This window comes from Neopsephotus bourkii, unplaced genomic scaffold (assembly GCF_033783945.1).
Source record: "Neopsephotus bourkii isolate Nb327-2 ecotype Australia unplaced genomic scaffold, CSIRO-AGI_Nbou_v1 NB_1767, whole genome shotgun sequence".
NCBI lineage: Eukaryota > Metazoa > Chordata > Aves > Psittaciformes > Psittacidae > Neopsephotus > Neopsephotus bourkii.
Window position 1 is genome coordinate 1,857,923 of NW_026902241.1, and position 20,164 is coordinate 1,878,086.

Sequence of the window (20,164 nt, forward strand, 5' to 3'; positions counted from 1 at the left end):
TCAAAAATTTAAACCATATTGTTTCCTGGTGTGCTCATTATCTAGTCTGAAACTAGATGGCCATGCAGGCCAAAATACAGCTTCAGCATGTATTGTCTGAAAGGTACACCTGCACTATCTGAAGCATGTATTTCTAGAACAAGATTTACTAAATTCTGCATCTCTGGAATAGTATTCTAATCTATTCCTCGTAAGTGATCTTATTTAGCCAGGAGGACCTACAGTAGGATGAATTAAAAAACGGAATTTGACTGGAATTTTCTACTACACTGTTAAAATCATCACTCATCACTTGCAGGATTTCCATGAAATGAGCCATGGTTTGCTGCTTTGGTTAGAGAATATTGACAGAAGAAAAAATGAGATTGTGCCCATCGATACAAACCTGGACTCAGATACGCTGCAGGATCATCACAGACTTCTACTGGTAGGGATATGATCACCCCTTTTTCTCCCAGAATGCATCATCAGAAAAACACCTAATCAGATTTACCTTTCATTTGAGGGTTAGCATTGTACATTGCATGTTAACACACAGCTGTGGGATCAATGTCAGTAACTACTTTAGTAGGGGACATTGCTCACTTCCATTAATAGCATAACGTGCGATATAAAATCTCAAGCAAGAACAAGGCTGTTGTCCACCTGTCTATCTCCCTGCAGATTAGAACATTTTTCATTTCCCTTTTTTAAAAGCAAACAAACAGAAAGAAACCTTTAATTAAAAATACCTGGTACTTGCCTTGGTAACAGCAAATCAGACGTGAACTGCTGGAGTCTCAGCTGAAGGTGGCATCATTGCAAGATATGTCCTGCCAATTGCTAGTCAATGCTGAAGGTGAAGACTGTCTTGAAGCCAAAGAAAAGGTGCATGTCATTGGAAACAGACTGAAGCTCCTCTTGAAGGATGTCACACGTCATATTAAAGACCTAGAGAAAATCCTAGACATTTCAAGTAGTCAGCTGGTAGGTCACAACTTTTTATTCCTTGCTGTATGCTGGACACACGTTTCCTGCTGTTTTGACTGTCTTTCTCTGGTCAGTGCTGTTGGCTGCACTCTTTCTGCTGTTTGCAATACTTATCAAGATGGACAAATGTAATCTTGAATATCATAAAGTAATCTTACACTATATAATGTAAACATATCATTTGTAATAGTTTTCTTAATCCAGCAATTTTTTTCTCTTTGCTGTAGCAATAAGTGTTGAACATCTTGGTTTGCTTACCCTGCCATTACTGATTCAGTCAACTGATGAAGTATATGAAATAATTATTCTACTTGCAGTACTGAAAATTATAGTGTGTCAGTTGTCACTGGTGAGGAAGATAATGCTCACTCTGTAACAAAAAAACAACAACAACAAAAAAAGGGCATAAAATAAATAATGTAATAGGCCAATGAATCTCATAGAGCCTTCTGAGCTTTGAGCTATACTCCAAATCTCTTCAAGTTATCATGTGTCTCAGGGTATTTGAGAGGGAGTTATGTGTATATGTTTGCCAACAGTGGCAGGTATAAAGTAAAGATTTCAAAATGGTTCTTTATTTACCTGCTTTAAAAGTCTTGGATTAGCAAAGTACGTCCAATCATAGAATGGTTAGGGTTATTAGCCTAAGATTAGGTTACTAAGGCATAAGAACTCAGTTCTTCCCTCTTGCTAGTGAATTTCTGCCTGTTTAAGTAAAATCTTGGTGGTACCAGCCTCTTCTCGTAATTAAAGGCCAATAAAGAGCAACTGTTTTTTCCTCTCTATTGACTTTGGTGAAAAATGTGTCACTTAAAGCAATTAAGTTTAACTACCTGTTTGCTTTTCTTTTTCCTCAGGGTTAACAGAGAAAACATGTAATGCCTTAGTCTTATAAAATTTGGTAACAAAATTTAACTGCTTCATTTTATTTGCTTGGAAATAACTCTGCTGGGATTTCACTGAGGGTTGTTGCTTTTTTTTGTTTGTTTGCTTACCTGAACTGCTAGTTGCTGTATTTCTGAGCTCTGTTCCTTCTGAACTTTAGGAATTGTCCTCATGGTCCTCTGCTGATGAATTGGACACATCAGGCTCAGTAAGTCCTGTATCTGGAAGAAGCACTCCAAGCAGACAGAGAACGGTAATTCCATTTTATGTATTTTCTGCCACCTCATGGATGGGAGCTCTAGATGTCTACAGTAGCTCTAGCCAGCTGGAAGGCCCCTCTTCTCACTTGGTAGGAAAGGAAATGGCATAAATCAAGAACAAAACACAGCTGCTAGCCCCAGTCCTGCTGCATATCCCATCCTGCATGAAATAAGTGGTAAATACAATCTAAAACCAGGGCTGTCAGTGTGGTTGGTTTACCATAGTATGGCATGTCATGTGTCTTGTATTTTGCTCTAGTGATGGCAGCACCCGAAAGTCTGGTCTTGTCTGATATAAACAGCACTCCATTTCCGTTTGGGCTTCTGTTCAGAGCTGTTTCATTGAGAATCTCAATAAGGGGCTTTTGGTCACTTCTGGTGAAGGTTACAAATGGTCTTATTGAGACTTTGGATGAATGGCTAAGTAGAGCTGAAGGGCTTAAAACATTACACAAAACTAGTTGCACAGGGCCTAATCAGTGGCTGTGATGGCAACTCTGGAGTTGTCTATTTGCATCGCTGGCACAAAATTCAAGAAATATAGCTACACATGCCTCTTACTTAACACTTCCATACTCCGAGCCTAGAATGGAACTGCAATTATTTTATCTTTTTCTGCAATTCTATTGGTTGATTGCTTTGCTTTTATTCTTTAGTTCTTAAAACAATCAGGTTGGGTCTGTTGGTTGGTTTTGTTTGGTTTTTATTCCATTTGCACTTTTTCTACAGCCTCTGAGTTCTGTCTTGATAAATTTTATGGCTTTTAAAATTGATTTTTTTGTTGGTTTTTTTTTTACATTCACTAGTTTCCTTTTAGATGCTAGTATGAGAATGTAAAGGAAAACTGGCTTTTCAAAAGGAGAAGGAATATAAACCTTAACATTTTATTTATGAAATCAATATGTTTATCTTCAAATTTAAACTTAACTGATAAAAGCTCTGATATCACAGTTGTAACTGGATGATGCCTGACTGTTGCAGGAAATGGAGAAGTATTTTACCATAAAATTTTGTCTAAAGAGTATGTAGAATTATAATATGTTTCATCTTAACATTTTAATGAGCATTTGTCTATCTCTAATTTGTTAGTGTTTATGTATGTGACTACTTTTTTTCATTTTTGTCCATAACGTATAGCTGAGTTGTATGATTCCTTTGGGTCTGGTTTTCAAACTTCCAGTTTTTGCACCTGCAATTTTGGAGACTGAAGTGAAATTGTTTAGAATTTCCGTGCCAAATATACCAATGCTAAATAAATAAATACTAATACAAAAATGCAATCAGAATTATAATAATCTGACTGCATTAAATATCCAGCAAATAGTTGTGAGTGCAGGAATGCACCTACAGTTATTTGGCCTTCAAAATTGTGGTGGAGAACGAGGGTGGAGAAGAGGTCACACTCATCAAAGGAGGCCCTTGGACTTTTTTCCTTGAGAGTATTATATTTGCTGCATTTGCATTTTGAAATATATATATATATTTGCGCATACTCAATATGTTTTCTATTTTATATTAAAAATCATTTGAGCTAAATTACTAGTGGGGATTTTGTTATTTGTTGGTTTTTCTTTAATCCAGAGCTGTTTATAAATGTAATGACTAAACTTATTTTTGAGCTCCCTGTGTATGTTCCAATCATTTCCATACGCTGCTAGGCACAAAGAAAAGCCAGTTTCCTTGGTTCATGGGTATTGGTCTCTTCACTTGATTTTGCTTTGTTTGGTTGTTTTTGGTTTTTTGTTTTTTTTTTTATGTTTCCTTTGCTGCACTTTTAATTTAGTTTCATCAGTAGCTTGTCTTTATTTGCCTGGACTGAACATTCTTCTTTCTTTACCCCCTGTTCATTGCAAACAGCCACGGGGCAAATGTAGTCTCTCACAGCCTGGACCCTCTGTCAGCAGTCCACATAGCAGGTACCTTATTCTCCTGGTTTCCGCACTCTGTCCTAGAACCCCAAGAGGATGATGGAAATTGGCTGTGATTCCTCTGCATCTGCACCGACTCTGTCAGGTGGCCAGGACTTAAACAAGTGAAAACTTCACTTTTGTTAACAATTTGGCAACAGGGGCTCTCAATTACTTCAAATTCTTTCCTAAATAGAAATACTGGCTAATCCTTGGACATCTACAGCTTTTGCTTTCCAGGAATGCCATATAGTCAACATTTGTTTTTCATATGACTGATCAGGATGAGTGCATGTTTACACTCATAATAATTAATGAATAATTTATTTTGGCATGATCTAACAGAAATGCCAGTAGGTTCATGGCAAACACTTTTTATCATCCTCTTTACCTCTAGATATTAAATTAAGGCAGGTAATAGACAAATATCATATTCTGGAATTCACAAAACCCACAGATCTGGATGAGACACACTAACATCCTTTTTATTATTATTTTTTTTTTAATTCTTTCTTTCTTTTACTTTTTTTTCTTCTTTTTTTTTTCCTGAAATGTTTTGTTCAGTTTGTGGGTTTTCAGTACTTAAGAATCAAAACTAAAAGTCATAATTTGAGGTTTTTGAGACCTGGGGTCACTTTCCCCGCCTAAAACGACTGCAATATAACATGCTAACATTGCCATGACTCTTGCCAGGTGCTTGCATCCGTGTATTGCTCTGGGAGCAGCACTGCCCCATCTCTCTCTGACCAGTAGAGAGCAGGCTTGCAGCTACAGCTTTTTGCTTTCCATCTTGTCCTCAGGAACCTGTCACCTCTGCAGCTAACAGTGCTTCTGCATTCTTTGTTGTTGTCAGTGTGATGTGTGTACCTTCACTTTTTCACTGATCAGTCACAATTCAGCTTCTAGAGTTATGAAGTTAAAAAAAGAAAAAAAAAATAAATGAACAGGCCAATATGTATAGGTGTATTCTGCTATTTCAACAGTTTTTCAATACCTAAAATGATAAGAAAGTGTAAATAAAGTATGTATTTGTTCTAATAGTTAAATCCTAAACCTCATCTATTCTATGTGTATCAAAAATTAACTAAACTTTAAAAATAACTCCTGTTAAAGTGAAAGATTTGATGTTGGAAAAAAGGCAACACTAAATTTAATACAGTGATTGGGCAATAACCAAGCAGATAAATATACCTTGAATAGTTTTTTTATTTGCAAAATCAAGGCTATATTCAGAAAGGTTATTCTCAGATATAAGTGAAATAAATAATAAAGCTACTTGTGATGTAGAGATTTGCATAAACATTTTTTTATAAAAAGTTTGCTTTACATGTGTATTCATATAAATACTGTATATGAATATCCAATACATAGTATGTATACATATACATAGTGACTGTCAGCAAAATGACATAGTTGCAAAACCACGTAGCATAGCAGATAGAACAGGTAAAGTCATCTTTCACTGCTTCCACTGGCCCTAAGAATCTGCCGTATTTTTAGGGGCTTTTTTTCTTCTTTGAAACACAAGGAAAGCATGCAAAAAAAAAAAAAAAAAGGTGACATATGCACACTCCATCTTTCTGTCTAATGGGGAAAGAGAATTTTTCCAACGCCAGTCTGCTACGAAGCTTGGCATTGTGTTTCTTAGAGTGGGGAAAGGGAGGAGTGGGGCTTTACTCTGCAGCCATTAACAGCTAGGAGGAATGGAGGATGTCTTCAGCAGGTCAGCATGCTTGCACTAGCAATGTTGTACTGAAGAAATGTATGCGCTCTTCCACTCTCCTGTTTAGTCAGACCACTTATGCCAATCTTTTGAGAAGGTTTATGGTTGTGAGCCACTGAATCAAAGAGCATCTAGCAATGCTTTGCAGCTTTAAGAACAACCTCTATTCTAGCAGTGGCTTTGGCGCGGCACCTTTCAGATCAAGTCTTTCCAGCACTGTTTATTAACACATCTTGTAGCAGTCCAACACAATGTTCAATTTGTCATTCAGACAAGCATGGAATACGAATGAGTCACCGCTGAATAGGAAACTTAATCAAATGCGCAAGCCAGACAGGTTGTGGTTGATGTGTAATGTGGTTTTAACTGATAAAGCAGTACAAGCTGTCACCGTGTTCTTTAATATTTTGACATGCCTCTGATCAGAGTACTTTGTATTTGATCTTGCACTGGATCAGCAAACCCTGTTAGAGTTTAAAACACAGGAGAGCTAAAGTCAATTTTAAAAAGTTTATGGACTAGCAGTTTGTGGAAGTTCGTTTAAAAATTAGAGGGGCCATGTTTTGTGTATAACATGTGTGATGTCATTTTGCCTTTCCCATTATCAGGGCATAAAAACAAGCACACATATTGTAGTTCTAAGCAAGGTAGAAGCTTAAACTAGATGTTACATGGTGGATTTAACTAAAAGCTCAAGTGGTATTAGTAATCATGTGCTAAGTGGGAAAAGCAGATCCAAGAAGCAAATAGTCTTTCTTCATCAGTTTAATGCATCTGTCATAAATGCACACCTGTGCCTGTGGAGTTTTTTGAAGTGATTAAAATATTAAAAAGATTAAAGTAGTGGTTCAATTTGCTCAGGGTGTTTACAATGTCTCTCTTGAGCAGCTCTGTTCAATTCTTGGTGCCACAGTGCTAGCCTCCATTTCCTGCTCTCCCCAGGCCTCCCCAAATGACTAGCGGATCTCTGAAGGTCACTTGCTGTTCCTGGAACAGACCAGGCCACAGCATTCTCAATGCCTTTGGCCACGAAATGTCAGTCTTTGCCACTCAGCTTAAATCCAAAGCCTGGGCTTGGCTTGCTGTGTTTCTTTTCCCAGTTATATCCCACACTGTCAGAGCTTGTTACTTAAACTTCCTATTTGATTGCCTTTGAAATGGACATATTAATCTTCTTTACAGGGAAAGCCAGATCTGCGGCTGGGGTGATGTGGTGCTGACAGCTAGGGAGAGAAGCAGAGTGAGAACTCAGCCAAACAAGGTCATTCCTAGAGAGTCAGTTAGGCCACCAAGAGTTGTTGCCTGCTCTTGTAGGCACAGTATTATACCTTTTCTTTAATAACTGTAGCAATGTCCATCTTAAAAAAATGAAAATCAGTGGAATAAAAAGTCTGTTAGAAGGTCGTTATCAACTTTAATTTCTCTGATTATCTGGAATTGCAATAATTTCCACCTTTGATATATCCATGGTAAGATGCAGTAATTTGATTTTGTGCCAACAATATCCCTTCAACAACTGTTCACCTTTCTTTCTCTCTGTTCTGCACTATTTTATGAATGGTAGTTTTAGTATCTCTCAGGTCTTATATTGATAAACTCAGCTCTTTGTTTCTTTCGTAGCAGAAATACTCATACTTTCTTGACTACTTGAAGATTGTTTAAGTTTGAATTCTTCTTCCAGAAGCATGTTAAGCAAAATGACACAAACTGTTCCAGGTGAGATCTTGCTAGTGCCTTATAAAGCATCATTCAAATTACCCTTTCTGTCTTCTGGAAATCTTGAACTGAAATATATTGTTAAGTTTCTTTTGTCCCTTTTCACAGCTCTTCACAAGCCACATTATTGGTTTGTGGCCATCCTGTGTCAAAAAGCTATAGATTCTCCTCATTATCTTCAGAATGTGAACTTCCATATTTGCAGCAGAAGTTTTTATTGCTGTCTTAAACACTGTAATCTTAAACTCCTTGAACTAGTTCTTAAACTTACTGGATTCACCCTCTATTTTCTGTGCAAGCCAATCCTATTTTGTATTTGCGGAGGCTTCCAACTTCTGTTCTCATACAGATGAAATCTTCTCCTCTTATATTGTGTGCCATAGTCTTTTCATAAAGATATTAAACCAAGACTCATCCTCGATTAACTCAAGTAATAACATCCTACTAGCCCAGCAGTGCCTCTTTCAGTGTAAGCCTGTTGTCTGCATTCTATTAGTCACTTCTCCAGTAAACTCACTTTATTTTTTCATACTGGCTTCTCTTGAATGATAAATTCTTCTGTTATAAACTTTCAGATGTTTACTGCAGTACAGATAAATTAATTCAACCATATTTTCCTTGGGGAAAAAAATAAAAATCAATCATCTTTAAAATAAGGTACTCATCTGAGCTGGTTCGCTTTGGCCATCTGATCTATAGCCTGGTAAATTAGCTTCTCTCTTGAAATGCTTAGGAAAGAGTTCCAATTTCACTGACATTACAAACTCCCAAAGTAAGGGTTACTGTTGCTTGCAGTTCTTAATTTATGAGAATTCTTGACATAAAGAAGCTTACTGTTGGCCAGGTCTGCAGCTGTGCCTCCCCCTTTTATCTAGTTAGTAGGAATTGTGTATGCAGCAAGTAGCAGATGGCCTTCCTTCCCACCTCAGATAGGGGCCAGTGTGACAAATCGTGCAACAGTCAGAAGAAAGACAGCTAAAGATGCAAGCTCAAGAAAAAGAAATTGCATTTTCTCCGAAGTAGCATACAGTGCAGCTTCCCCTTCTCCTGCTGGAGTAAACAGGAGTTCTGGCCCTTACGAATAGTGACCCCTTTTTATTAGCAATGTTTATTTTTAACCATCACTCTTTACCAAATCCATTAAATGCTCTAAGATGACCCATTCCATTTTTCAGTCAATTATGTAGATTACAGAGGCATACATGTAATAAACACGGGCAGTACAGTGCTCAAGCTTCTTAGAACTCCTCCTTCTGAAGATGTTTTCATATTGTTTCATTATTTGCTTGTTTGTTTCTATGCAGTATTAGAAACTCTTCTTCAATACCCTACCTCACTGTAGAAAACATATTCTGAAAAACTTTGCCATAAACTGTTATTTTGGAAACAAAGTTTATGTTCCTTATGGAGATCAGCCATGCAGCTTACACATACCGCTCTTTTTCCTCTTTTTCTTTTTTTTTTTTCTTTTTTTTTGGTGTTTTTTTTTTTTTGGTCAAAACACAAAGCAAAGAGTTCTGGATTGTGCTACTAAATCCATACACAAAATGAAAATTAGATGTTAATTTTGCCTGCTCACTTTTGACAACCAGTGTTGCCCCAGCGTAACTGGGGCAGTGAAGAAAACTGGGATTTCACTTATTATCAAGTAGCAGTTTTCAGCTGCAGAAATGTGGCCTTTTTTGATTGGGATTAGTAACATTTGTACAATGAGAACCTTGTAAATAGGTAAATTGTGCAATCAAATGCTTAGAAGGTAATTAAGCACTCCTTGTTCCCTTTGTTTCCACCTCAGTCCATTAACTTTCTGTCTTGGAATTCTTGGACGGCAGAAGTCCTGATTTAATTGAACTTTAATATGGAATACTCTGATGCTGTTAAATGTGCCGTATCCTTTCAGTATGTTCTTTATAGTAACATGGTCTTACATTATGTGATAGGCAGCTTTCCATCCAAGCTACAATAGCATGGATTCAAACAACATGCAATCTGATGTTTTGATTATCGCTTCTTCCTGGGATAGGTCAAGTTGATCATTTAGCATATCTGAGTGTTTATGTATCTGTTGGTCATCTGGACTTTACAAAATCTTTCTGGCTTTCTTGAAGGAACTATCACCCCTGCCTTGCTTTACAGGGGAACATTTGACCTTAGTCAACAAGCCTGATGTTCCAGGCCTTCAAGTTGAGATTAAATCATCCTTATGAGCATTCTTCTCTCTTAAGCCTTTGCAAACCATAGATTTTTTCGGGCTTCATAGTTATAATAGCCACACGGATGTCTTATAGCAGCATGTCTAAGACAAAATTAATGACATGATGTCTTAATGAAAGACTCTTGAAGCAAATTATTTGAAGGCTCTAAGTTCTTCTGGTTTTGGCTAGTGCTAAAATACAGTTAATGCCATTTAATTAACACACCGAGACCATCAGATTTTAATTTGTGTAGTCACTCTTTCCAGTCAGTCACTGATCTCAAAACCTGTCATCCATATATTAGAGCTCTGACAATTTCAGCCAAAAAGGAAAATGTGAAATCTATGTCTTTATCCCTCATTAAAAAATAGATTAGATTTGGAGGCTTAATTTGCAGGCAAATATTTGGAAATATTTGTGCTAGGTCTGGCCTCTCTCATAGACATGACATTTCACGTCAGATCCATAGACACAAGACAAAATCACTTGGATGTTGTCAACTCTCAGCTGAGCAAACAGGTTTTAACTGCTGATTCAGTGCAAGATTCAAAATTCAATGTACTTTATAGAAAATGAGTTCCCATTGCATCCATATTGGTATATTAATTAATTGAAGCTTGATGTAACTGAATCTTAATGCATTACACCCTTGCGGATACTATATACAGAAACGAATGTAGAAACTTCTGCAAACCAAATGCAACTGCTATTTAAAATAAGGAGGCTTCCAATTTGGACAGCATGCGTTGAACATATGACAGGTACAGCCCACCTTTTATTTTCACCTTCTCTATAGCACAGTACTTTGAAGGGAGAGTCTTCCCTATAATTGACAAAAGGGCTATGGAGTCACAAAGCCCTTTCTGTTGTGATCATTTGGCATTTTCCTACCCAATCTAGAAATACAGCCTTTTAAGAATGTTAGGGAAATAGCACGTTCAGAGAAAAATACCTCTGCAGTTGTCAGTCAATGCCTGTACAAATTTTAAGCCAGCTTTAAGGGAAGACGAGTGCCTAAAGGCAATCTCTGCTGCCGTGATGTTTTACTGTATTCACCTGTCCATCATCTTTTTCTCAGGTCCACAAGAGGTGGCTCAGGTTCCTCCCCTTCTGAGGCTGGGCCAGCATGGCGGCACCCATCCTTCTTCCTCAGAGTCCTCAGAGCTGCTCTGCCACTTCAGCTCCTCTTGCTGCTCCTGATTGGGCTGGCTTGCCTGGTGCCAATGACCGAGGAGGACTACAGCTGTACTATGGCCAACAACTTTGCCCGCTCTTTTCACCCCATGCTAAAATACATGAATGGTCCACCTCCATTATGAAGGAGACCTGTGAGACAGCAGGTGACCATGCAGGAGTGCTAGCCGGGAGGCAGGATGGTTTTAAAGGGTGGCAGGTTTCAGTGTGGCAGCTTTACCTACTTGCTGTAGCTGCTGCTGTGCTCATATCATTCTTTGCTGGCACTCAGCTAGTAACGCATCAGTATATCAGTATCAGACTTCACAGTGTATTACCTGTATAGCATTGTTCAAATACTCACATCCTGGGTACTGAGGAGGATGTGACGTGTGTGAGGGAAATGTCCTGTCCAGCTTTCTGGATCTTCAGCCACTTTATATCTGGGTCATTGCCCTGTACTATGCATAGCTAAGGACTTGGTACTGTAGATCCTTTCCTGTGTGCTGCTCTAAATGAGCCATTAGCCAGTCTCTGTTAAATACCCTCTTGATATCTACAGTATACAAAATAACCAATGCTAAAGAAATTTTAGAGCATTTGTAACATACAATTTTAAAGGATCTTGTATGGCAATGTATTATTCCCTGTGGTTTCTGTTTCGGGCATGGTGTTCTAACTTTTGCTTTGGATGCACAAGGTGTAAATCTGAGAAGCACTTTTTTAAGGTTTAAAAAAATGGATGTAATAAATAAGATCGTAAAAGATTTTATGAGGAAAAAATTTGAATGTCAAGTTGAAAAACAGAGAACATATATATGTACAGTTTGCTAAGCCAAGTTTTGTTTGTATTGATTTATTTGCATTTATTATAGATACCATAAAATATTTTGTCTACGTGCTTTTTAATGACAAGTATGGAAACCTCTAAGTTCAGAATGAGATATGTATGGTATAAAAATTAGAAGACGTACATACGCTGCACTTCTAAAATGGATTAAAAAATGCTGTAACAAATTAATGGTATTAGGTATATGTTTGAATGAGATCTGGGGAACTTGACAAATGTGAAGTACATAGGAAAGTATCATGTTAGAAGCTGTGCTAATATTGAAAGCTGTTCATATTTTGAATTGATTGGTCATTTCAGGGTTGTTTCTTCTTGAAGTTCGTTCTCACCCATGTGCTCTGTGTGTGTGTGTGTTTATGTATGCACTTCTGCAGCCTTTGGCAATTGAGGTTACCCAGTCCCCACTAAAGTAAACTCTGTAGCAGTTTAGTACCAAGATCTATGCTTTCCCAATAGTTGGTTTAGTGGAATGTGCCCAAAGCAGAAGCATAAATAGCAGAGAAAAAAAGAAAAGAAAAGAAAAAAAAAGGAACAAATTGGGAACTCGTAAGTTTTCCAGAAATGCTGCAGAAACCCTGCAGTCTGAGAAGTGACAAACACTTTGCCCAGCTTATCAGTCAGAACTCAACCGAAAGAGGATTCTTTTTCATTTTGGAAAAAATAACAGAGCATGGCTCCATGTTACTGCTCTTTAATGGTTTGGGGCTTGTAAATCCATGACACACAATGTGAATTTTTCTTGTGATTTAAATGTTTTTACTTAAAATATATTACAAACGCATTATTGCTGTTACATAGAATTACATTCCTGGAATGTGATCACTGTAGCTGGTTTGAGGGAGGGTGGTTAGAGTACCACAAGCGAGCTCAGGCATTTGGAGAAGACAAAATAAAGGTTCCTTTTCAGGTAAGTGTAGCATTAATGTTTTCCTGAAAAGGATTTTGTATCCTCTTCCTTTGTATCCTGAATGAATATTTTGTCAACAAAGTATCTTAAATACCTGAAAAAAGACTTGGGCTGACACAAGTGTGTATTCTTTTCAATGCTTTATGTTTTTTTAAATTGCTAATCAGAAATCATGCTGGCTAGGTTAGTATCCATAACCACAGATTCTGAGTAGACAAAGATAAGGAATACACTTTTGGGGTACAAGGATGAGCTGTTAGTTGCAACAGACCTGACAGATTCCATAAAATTGATCCCTCCTCTCTCCTCTGTTACCATTGTCTTTGGTGACATAATTTAGTCATTGCTAATTTGAGCACCTATGTGAATAATTTGGTAGTTTCTCGGACCTGTTAGCCCAGATCTCTGTATGCTTTAGAAATCCTTCCATCAGCCTCATTTTGGTGGTTAATTTTTTTTTAAAAGATACTTTTGTTTTCTTTTAAGAGAAAACATTGTAAAGAGTAAGTCTAATTTACTGAGAAATAAAGACCTGGGCCTGACTTTGTCTCCTATTTTCCAGCTAATTATTGGTGATCTTATGGAAGTAGGTGTTATCTAAAGGGTAGTAGATAGCCTGTGAGTATCAGCCTATGGAAAAGCAGTGTGTTGGAGGAACCAGGCAAAAAGTCACAGATGAGACCTGTGTTCATGTCTTTATAATACTTAAAACCTGAGAATAAGGCAGGGAGGATTGAAAGGTGTTAGGAGGGAGAGGGGAGTACAAAGAAAAAAATTCAGTTTGAATTATGTCAGATGCAATTAATAAGGTGCTTTATCAAACGTATACAGGGTAGCACTTGGCATGCTTTGAATTGCAGCCTGACATTTGTATTTGCCAGCTATTTTGCCACTCTTTAGCTTCTACTTCCCTTGGCTGTTGGAATGTCTTCCCCACTTTTCCAACTCCCCGCTTCTCTGACTCCTGAGGAAGAATGACCTGTCCTCTGCTGAAGAAAAGCAGAATTTGTGCACCTCACTCAAGCTCCAGGGGAGTTTTGTGGAGCAGTCACTAAAATGAAGTGGTGGGGGAATGGTTTCGTACTGATCATGATGGTCATGCCGTTTTATTTTCTCTCACCTGTTGAAATATTCAGTCTTGGGAATACAAGAAGTGATGAACTGACAGAGGAATGGAAATTACGATGTTTAAATAGGCAGTGGAAAATTGATGTGAAATCATAGGAACTTTTCATACTTAATTCCTTAAAGTTAAGGCTAAGGTGGAAAAGATGATAATTAAAAAGAAGTAAACAATTTGGAAGGTCACATTATCAATTGTTAATGTTCCTTTTGAATTGAGGGCATTTTTGGCTGGTGATTACCTGCAAGGGCATATATGCCTTGCTGATGAACCAGAGGGTGGAGTGTGCCTGCTATGCCTTGCTTCCTTCCAGGTGTTTCAGAGCAAAGCTGCTTCTGTTCATCGCCTCAAGCTCTGAGCTTTAGCTGTAGAGCAAACTATAGTTTCAGCATATTGCCTATTTATTTGAAAGAGACGTTAGATACAGAGAACTGTCTTTTGACCCCGAGTGATTTGCTCACACAGAGCAATCGTCCCAGTGAAGACCAAGCTCTCTACAATAACAGCAAATAAGGCAGTCACAGGCAGTGATAGACACACATAAAGAAAATGTCATAGACAGGAAAAATGTGTGTTTGTTAATCTTGAAACCCTCATAGTTTCAAGGATATGGGAATGTCAGTCTGAAACCTGATGTCTCAAGGGAATAGCAGGTGGTTTCTGCTAGCAAGTTAGAGGCTCCTGATTGCCACTTTGGATTTCTTACTTTTGGGACTCTCAGTCTTAACTGCAACTGTGGACAAAATCAACATCTGACCAGATAAAAGTGCTTTGAGCAATAGCCCCTCCAAAAGCAATTTCCTGGTTCTGAACCAATTCCATTATGACTTCAAATGTGATTTTACAGAACTGGATCTTGATTCTAAAAACCAGCACAAAGATATCAAAATGGAAAAAAATGGCCACGATCAAGATCCTGTTAAAGCAAGCTCAATCCCAAGAGCAGCAATGACTTGAGCTGCAAACCCCAGAATGATACCAACATATGCCTTGATCTCTACAGCGTCAACCAGGTTAAATGGGCCAACTGTATGGGGGAGTGGGAATCACACTCTGAAAGCTGTCATGTACTGCAGCCAGAGGCACTAGCCAGCTTTGCAGCCTGGGCATCTTTCTCATCCTGATCCTGTGAAGCTGCTCTCTCTGCCTATCTCTGTGTTGTTGGGGTGCTGTCACAAACAACTTGGGTGAGGACAAACTTTTTAAGAAATGCATGTATTACAGTCTGAGATGCCCTGTCTCTGTGCTCTGCCTGCAACCTGTCATCTGACTTCTTCCAGAAGTGCCTCACTTGGGCTCTGCAAATATGAGGGACTTAATTCTTGGCTGCAAAGCTTAAGGAAAGGCAGTATGGGAGCTGCAGAACTTTGGGTCTGTGTTGAAGGCACATGTTCAAGCATAGAGACAGGAGACTTTCCATCTTGGGGAACTCCAGTCATTACCGCATTATGTTCTTCCTCATTTTCTACCATAGATAAATGCAGTAGCTTCTATAGAGGTGTAATCATCCCTGCAGCTTGATGCATCTTGCAACACTGAACCTGCTTAGAGGCCTGTAGTCTCTTCTTAACTATTGGGTGTTTAAAAGCATAATGGAAAGTGGTTGCTCAGCAACTCCAGACCGTGCAGTAATTTATGCTTATAATGATAATAGTGCAAGATAATGAGCATCATTTGCCCTGAACTTACTGCTTCTGTTTATGGAGGGTTTTTTTGTGGACTGTGCTTTACAAAATCTGAAGGCAGACTGAAAAGAAATATTTAGAGATGTCTGACAGTGTTAGGAGTACAAATGATCTGAAGTTGACAGAAATAGTGTGCCCTTATTTCTCACAGCTATGAGCATGATGATACTCATTGCCTATCCTTCACACTGTTCCAGCAGCGATAACAGCTTAATTCTGAAGATCAATAGTTTCTTGCCACCCTTCCAGCTCCCCTGCAAATGCTGTGAACTGCAGTCTTGCTTTCTCCTTCTGTAGAACTTTCTCCTACTGCTGGTTATTGAATGGACAGAGCTGCTGAAATAGTCTTATGAACAGTCATCCCTAGCCCTCAGAGTCTTTTGCTATTTGTGGTTAAGAAATTTGTTCACAACTGATAGCATCACTCAACATGCTCATCATCATGTGCATCTGAGTGCATCTGTGTGCATGTTCAAAGGCATAACAGAAACTGGTTGCTCACAGTCTTCAAACTACAGATGCTATCAGGATTTAACAAATGTGGGAGGATTCTGGGAAGTAAAAACAGAATCAAGGAGAAGAAATGCATGTTTTTTAAGCAAGAGAAGAGGGCATTTATTTTCTCAGTTGCACTCCCATGTTTTATTTGGTGTTTAAAGCAATGGATCGGGGAAAGGAAAAGCAGGAAATGCCATACTGAGGTTTAAGCTGGGTGGTCTGGCTTTAAAATTGTTCAACTGTTACAGCAGTCAATTTCAGAATTCATCTAAACCTAAGTTGGGGTGGGGGAGAGAGGGGGTCATTTGTCTTTTGTCTTTGAGGGAAATATGTATGTCTGATATTCACAATGTTCCCTACACAAGTCTAGGTACTAGCTGGCTGGTTTTAACCTTGGCAGCAATGCTGTGAAATGCACTACAGCCAGCTGAATTCTATTGTTTGTTGTGCTATTTGGGGTAATTAGATCTAGAGGGACATAGGTGTGAAATCTATATTGGAAGAATTTATGCTTGATTTAGTAATCTTAAGAACATTGGAAAATTCTAATAATATTCCACAATAAAGAAATAACTAGGAATGATTCAATGATTAATTCGTCTTCCCAATAAGCAGTAGATAAAAATCTATGAAAACAAGATAAGAGGAAATAACTGCAAGCTTGAGCACTAAAGACTTGTCATAGACTATGATAGAAATCTGAGTTATATGAAATGATTGCTCTAAAAGCAGGCAGGAACTGAAAGCTGTGACTTCTATTGTTTGGCACTGCTTAACATATTAAAAAAAATGAACTGATCAAAACTGCTTGGTTCAGTAAAATCTATATGAAGACCTGAGATGTAGCAAGTTGATTTAACCACAGTGAGGTCTGAATAAAACAATGGCACATTTAGTTTTCATAAGAAAAAGGAGGCTTTAGGAAAGTATATTGATTTGTTGTATCATCAGAGGTGTCCTTGGGGGATGAGAGGTGAGCCACTGAGCATTCCTGTGTCAGTCAGGGATGATGTGGATGTAGTTTGCACAAATGCTACTCAGGTCAGGCTCTTTGCACATTCAGGCATGTTGCAATTCCTGGGAGACTGTTATTATTGATGTTGTAACTGTGGGTTTTTCCATTCCATTGTTTTTTAGAAAGGATGTTGTAAAAACAGCTGGAAGGAAAGCTACCAGAGTCCACTGCAATTTTGACTCCTTTCCTGAACTTGAAGCATTGTCCAGGCAGGTGTACAGAGTGTGGGGACAAGAGGGAAAAGCATACTGGAAGAAAGCATGATGCTGTAGCATTTTGGTCAAGACAGATAAGAAAGACATTTTGGAGCTGAAGTTTCTTTTCCCATTTTTCAGGTTTAACTTCAGCAAAAAATAATCCAATAAAGGCAGAATGGAACTCAACCTTTTCTGCTTTCATACTGCCTAACCTTTCAAACATTCATGTGCCCTACTGTGACTCTTACTCCAAAGTGGGTAGCACTTGCTGCTTACCTCTATGATGTCACATACTTGTTTCACCTTTCATGGATCACATAGGTTCTAAAGAGGGAGAGGAAAATAAAAAAGACATCTGACAAGAAGCAGATCTTTCTGCCTTAGAAAAGAGCACTCAGTATCTGTGTGTAGAGGAGCTAAAAATCTTACAGTCCCAAACATTTGTTTAAAAATATGGCTAAAAAAAAAAATAATCCTGAAAGCAAATCCTGAAAGGCCTGTGCCTTTCCTCATGTGCTGTCATGTCAGCTGTTTGAAATGTCAGCATACTGGACTGGTGCATGAATGTGTAGGAATGGAAAACAGCAGGAGACTTTATGTCACTAGTATGCCTGCAGAAATGAAGACATTAGCAGAGTGACACCTAAAGACTGCAACACACAGCTCTTACAGGGGCATGAGAGCTAGTTAGCCTTGCTTCTGCTGAGCTAAGTGCCAAGTGTTATTATTTTGATGGTCGATTTTCCTGAAGGCTTTATGAACGCTTTTAGACTTGAGCCTCTGTATCTGTAGGATGCCATAGTGAATGGTAGCAATTGGAGCCTGACTGGGCATAAGAAAACCCAGCTCTCCCCTATGGGCGTTCTTCCTCTCTGGGCATGCTGATGTTATTTTAGATGTTTGGATTTTAGATGTTTGGATTTTCCTGTCCTCTTCACTGGGTGGGTGGTGGAGGCAAAAAGTGTAATGCAGAGGAAATAGCTGCAAGACTTTTCCAGCCTAAGGACAGGCTGCTGCATGGGGCTTTTAATGTGGCGGTATCTGGATGAAAAGAAAATAAAAATCCATCATTTAGTTTTGAAGCATAGGCTTGGCCACAAGGCTTTTGAAGAGGGCAGGTGTCCCAATTATTGAGAGTACCAAGTTGTAGCCCATGAAGAAGCTGTGTTCACTGCAGAACAGGGGGTTGCCTTAAACAAAAGAAAAGTAAAAGCAGTCAGATGTGTTCTTCCATGATGCCTTAACTATGTCATACCACTCTAATTAGATATATAGAATATATAGAATAAAATACACTGGTACAAGACATGCATCACTTAGGAAAGAGAGAAAGCCAGGGGGTTCAAGGAGCACAAAGCAGGTGGCTGTGTGCATGTATATGAGCTCCCTCAAGGGAGTAGGCAGCTGCTCTGCAAGGTGCAAGAGTGATGGGCCCAGTACAGGTGAGCCAAGAGTTTCAGCTGCAAGAGCTGTGCAGTGAAAGATATTTTCTTCCTGTATGATTTGTCAAATTGCTGCAGCCAGCAGATGTATGGAATGAGGAATGAAGGTGGAGTCGCAGCTGGCTCCTGGCTATGGAAATGTGCCCAGTGCAAATCTGCAGGGGCTCTTTCCCTGGTAGGTTCCTGCTCTGGGGGTCTGAGTAAGTTGACAACTCATCCACCTCTCCCATCACGGAATACAGATGATGGAGGAGGCTGAAGAAGAGGGATACGGGTGCTTTTCAGTTGTGCTCACTGAATTGGCTTTGAAAATTATTTTATTATTTTGAACACATGTACATGTGCAATTAATGCACATTACTGTGGCCCACCCTTCGTGGCCAAAGTAGCAACCCTCAGTCAAACTCTGTCATGAAGCATGTTGCAAAACAGTCATATGACTTGGAACCATCACTCAGTTCTACTGGGCACTTACAAATCCCAAGAGTCCCCAACTTTCTTGTGGAGGTTGAATATGCTATTAGTTTTCATGTTTGACAAGCTATAAGGTGAGGTTTAATGTGAACAAAGTATTTTGTCTGTCTTGTCTTAATCATGGAGATGGTAGAATTAAGGTAATCTTACAGTTTCTTCCTTATGTACAGTGAAACATCACATAAAAATCCAAAAAGCTTTAACTTTTATATCTATGTAGGAAAAGAGAAGAAACTATGAGCCAATAGTCTCACTCGGAACCAGCACAGCACAGAAAATCATAGCACAGAAAACACAAATATAAGAAGTTTTATATTCTCTCTATATTACTGATAGGCATTCACCTGCATAGATTACTGGTTTGATTCTCTGCAAAGACCAAATATAATTTTGAGACTATTTGGCAGGATAGAGTTAAGTTCAAAGTGGTTTTATGTCAATAAGATTATCTTTCATTTATTTTCATCCCCTTCCTACAGCTTAGCCAAGACAATTTTTCCCCCTTAGGATTTTGCTTGGGAAATAAGTGCTGTTTTACTTGATATTAGCTAACTCATTGTAAGTGACAGTCAACTTACTGAAGGCGAAATGCACACAGTTTGTCTCTTCCACCATAATCATAGAATCACATAACAGTTAGGGTTGGAAAGGACCTTAAGATCATCCAGTTCCAACCCCCCTGCCATGGGCAGGGACACCTCACACTAAATCATGTCACCCAAGGTTCTGTCCAACCTGGTCTTGAACACCACAAGGGAGGGAGCCTTCACAACTTCCCTGGGCAACCCATTCCAGTGCCTCACCACCCTCACAGTAAAGAACTTCTTCCTTATATCCAATCTAAACTTCCCCTGTTTAAGTTTGAACCCATTACATCTCGTCCTATCACTACAGTCCCTAATGAAGAGTCCCTCTCCAGCATCCCTATAGGCCCCCTTCAGATACTGGAAGGCTGCTATGAGGTCTCCATGCAGACTTCCCTTCTCCAGGCTGAACAGCCCCAACTTTCTCAGCCTGTCTTCATATGGGAGGTGCTCCAGTCCCCTGATCATTCTCGTGGCCCTCCTCTGGACGTGTTCCAACAGCTCCATGTCCTTTTTATGTTGAGGACACCAGAACTGCACACAGTACTCCAAGTGAGGTCT

General features: G+C 38.9%; 1 protein-coding gene across 15 annotated transcripts in view; it reads left to right on the forward strand.

Moving 5' to 3' along the window:
* SYNE1 (spectrin repeat containing nuclear envelope protein 1) overlaps nt 1-11,965 on the forward strand; it is a 292,023-nt gene extending 280,058 nt beyond the window's left edge. For 13 of the 15 annotated variants that reach the window (XM_061378642.1, XM_061378641.1, XM_061378638.1 and 10 more), the window contains 5 exons: nt 299-427; nt 754-966; nt 2,015-2,107; nt 3,972-4,030; nt 10,734-11,965. In XM_061378642.1, coding sequence (XP_061234626.1) covers nt 299-427; nt 754-966; nt 2,015-2,107; nt 3,972-4,030; nt 10,734-10,974 — 735 coding nt within the window. In that variant the 3' untranslated portion in view covers nt 10,975-11,965. The remainder of the gene's footprint in view (nt 1-298; nt 428-753; nt 967-2,014; nt 2,108-3,971; nt 4,031-10,733) is intronic. The other 2 variants (XM_061378650.1, XM_061378651.1) reach the window with 1 other exon arrangement.
* Nucleotides 11,966-20,164: the final 8,199 nt, after the last annotated feature.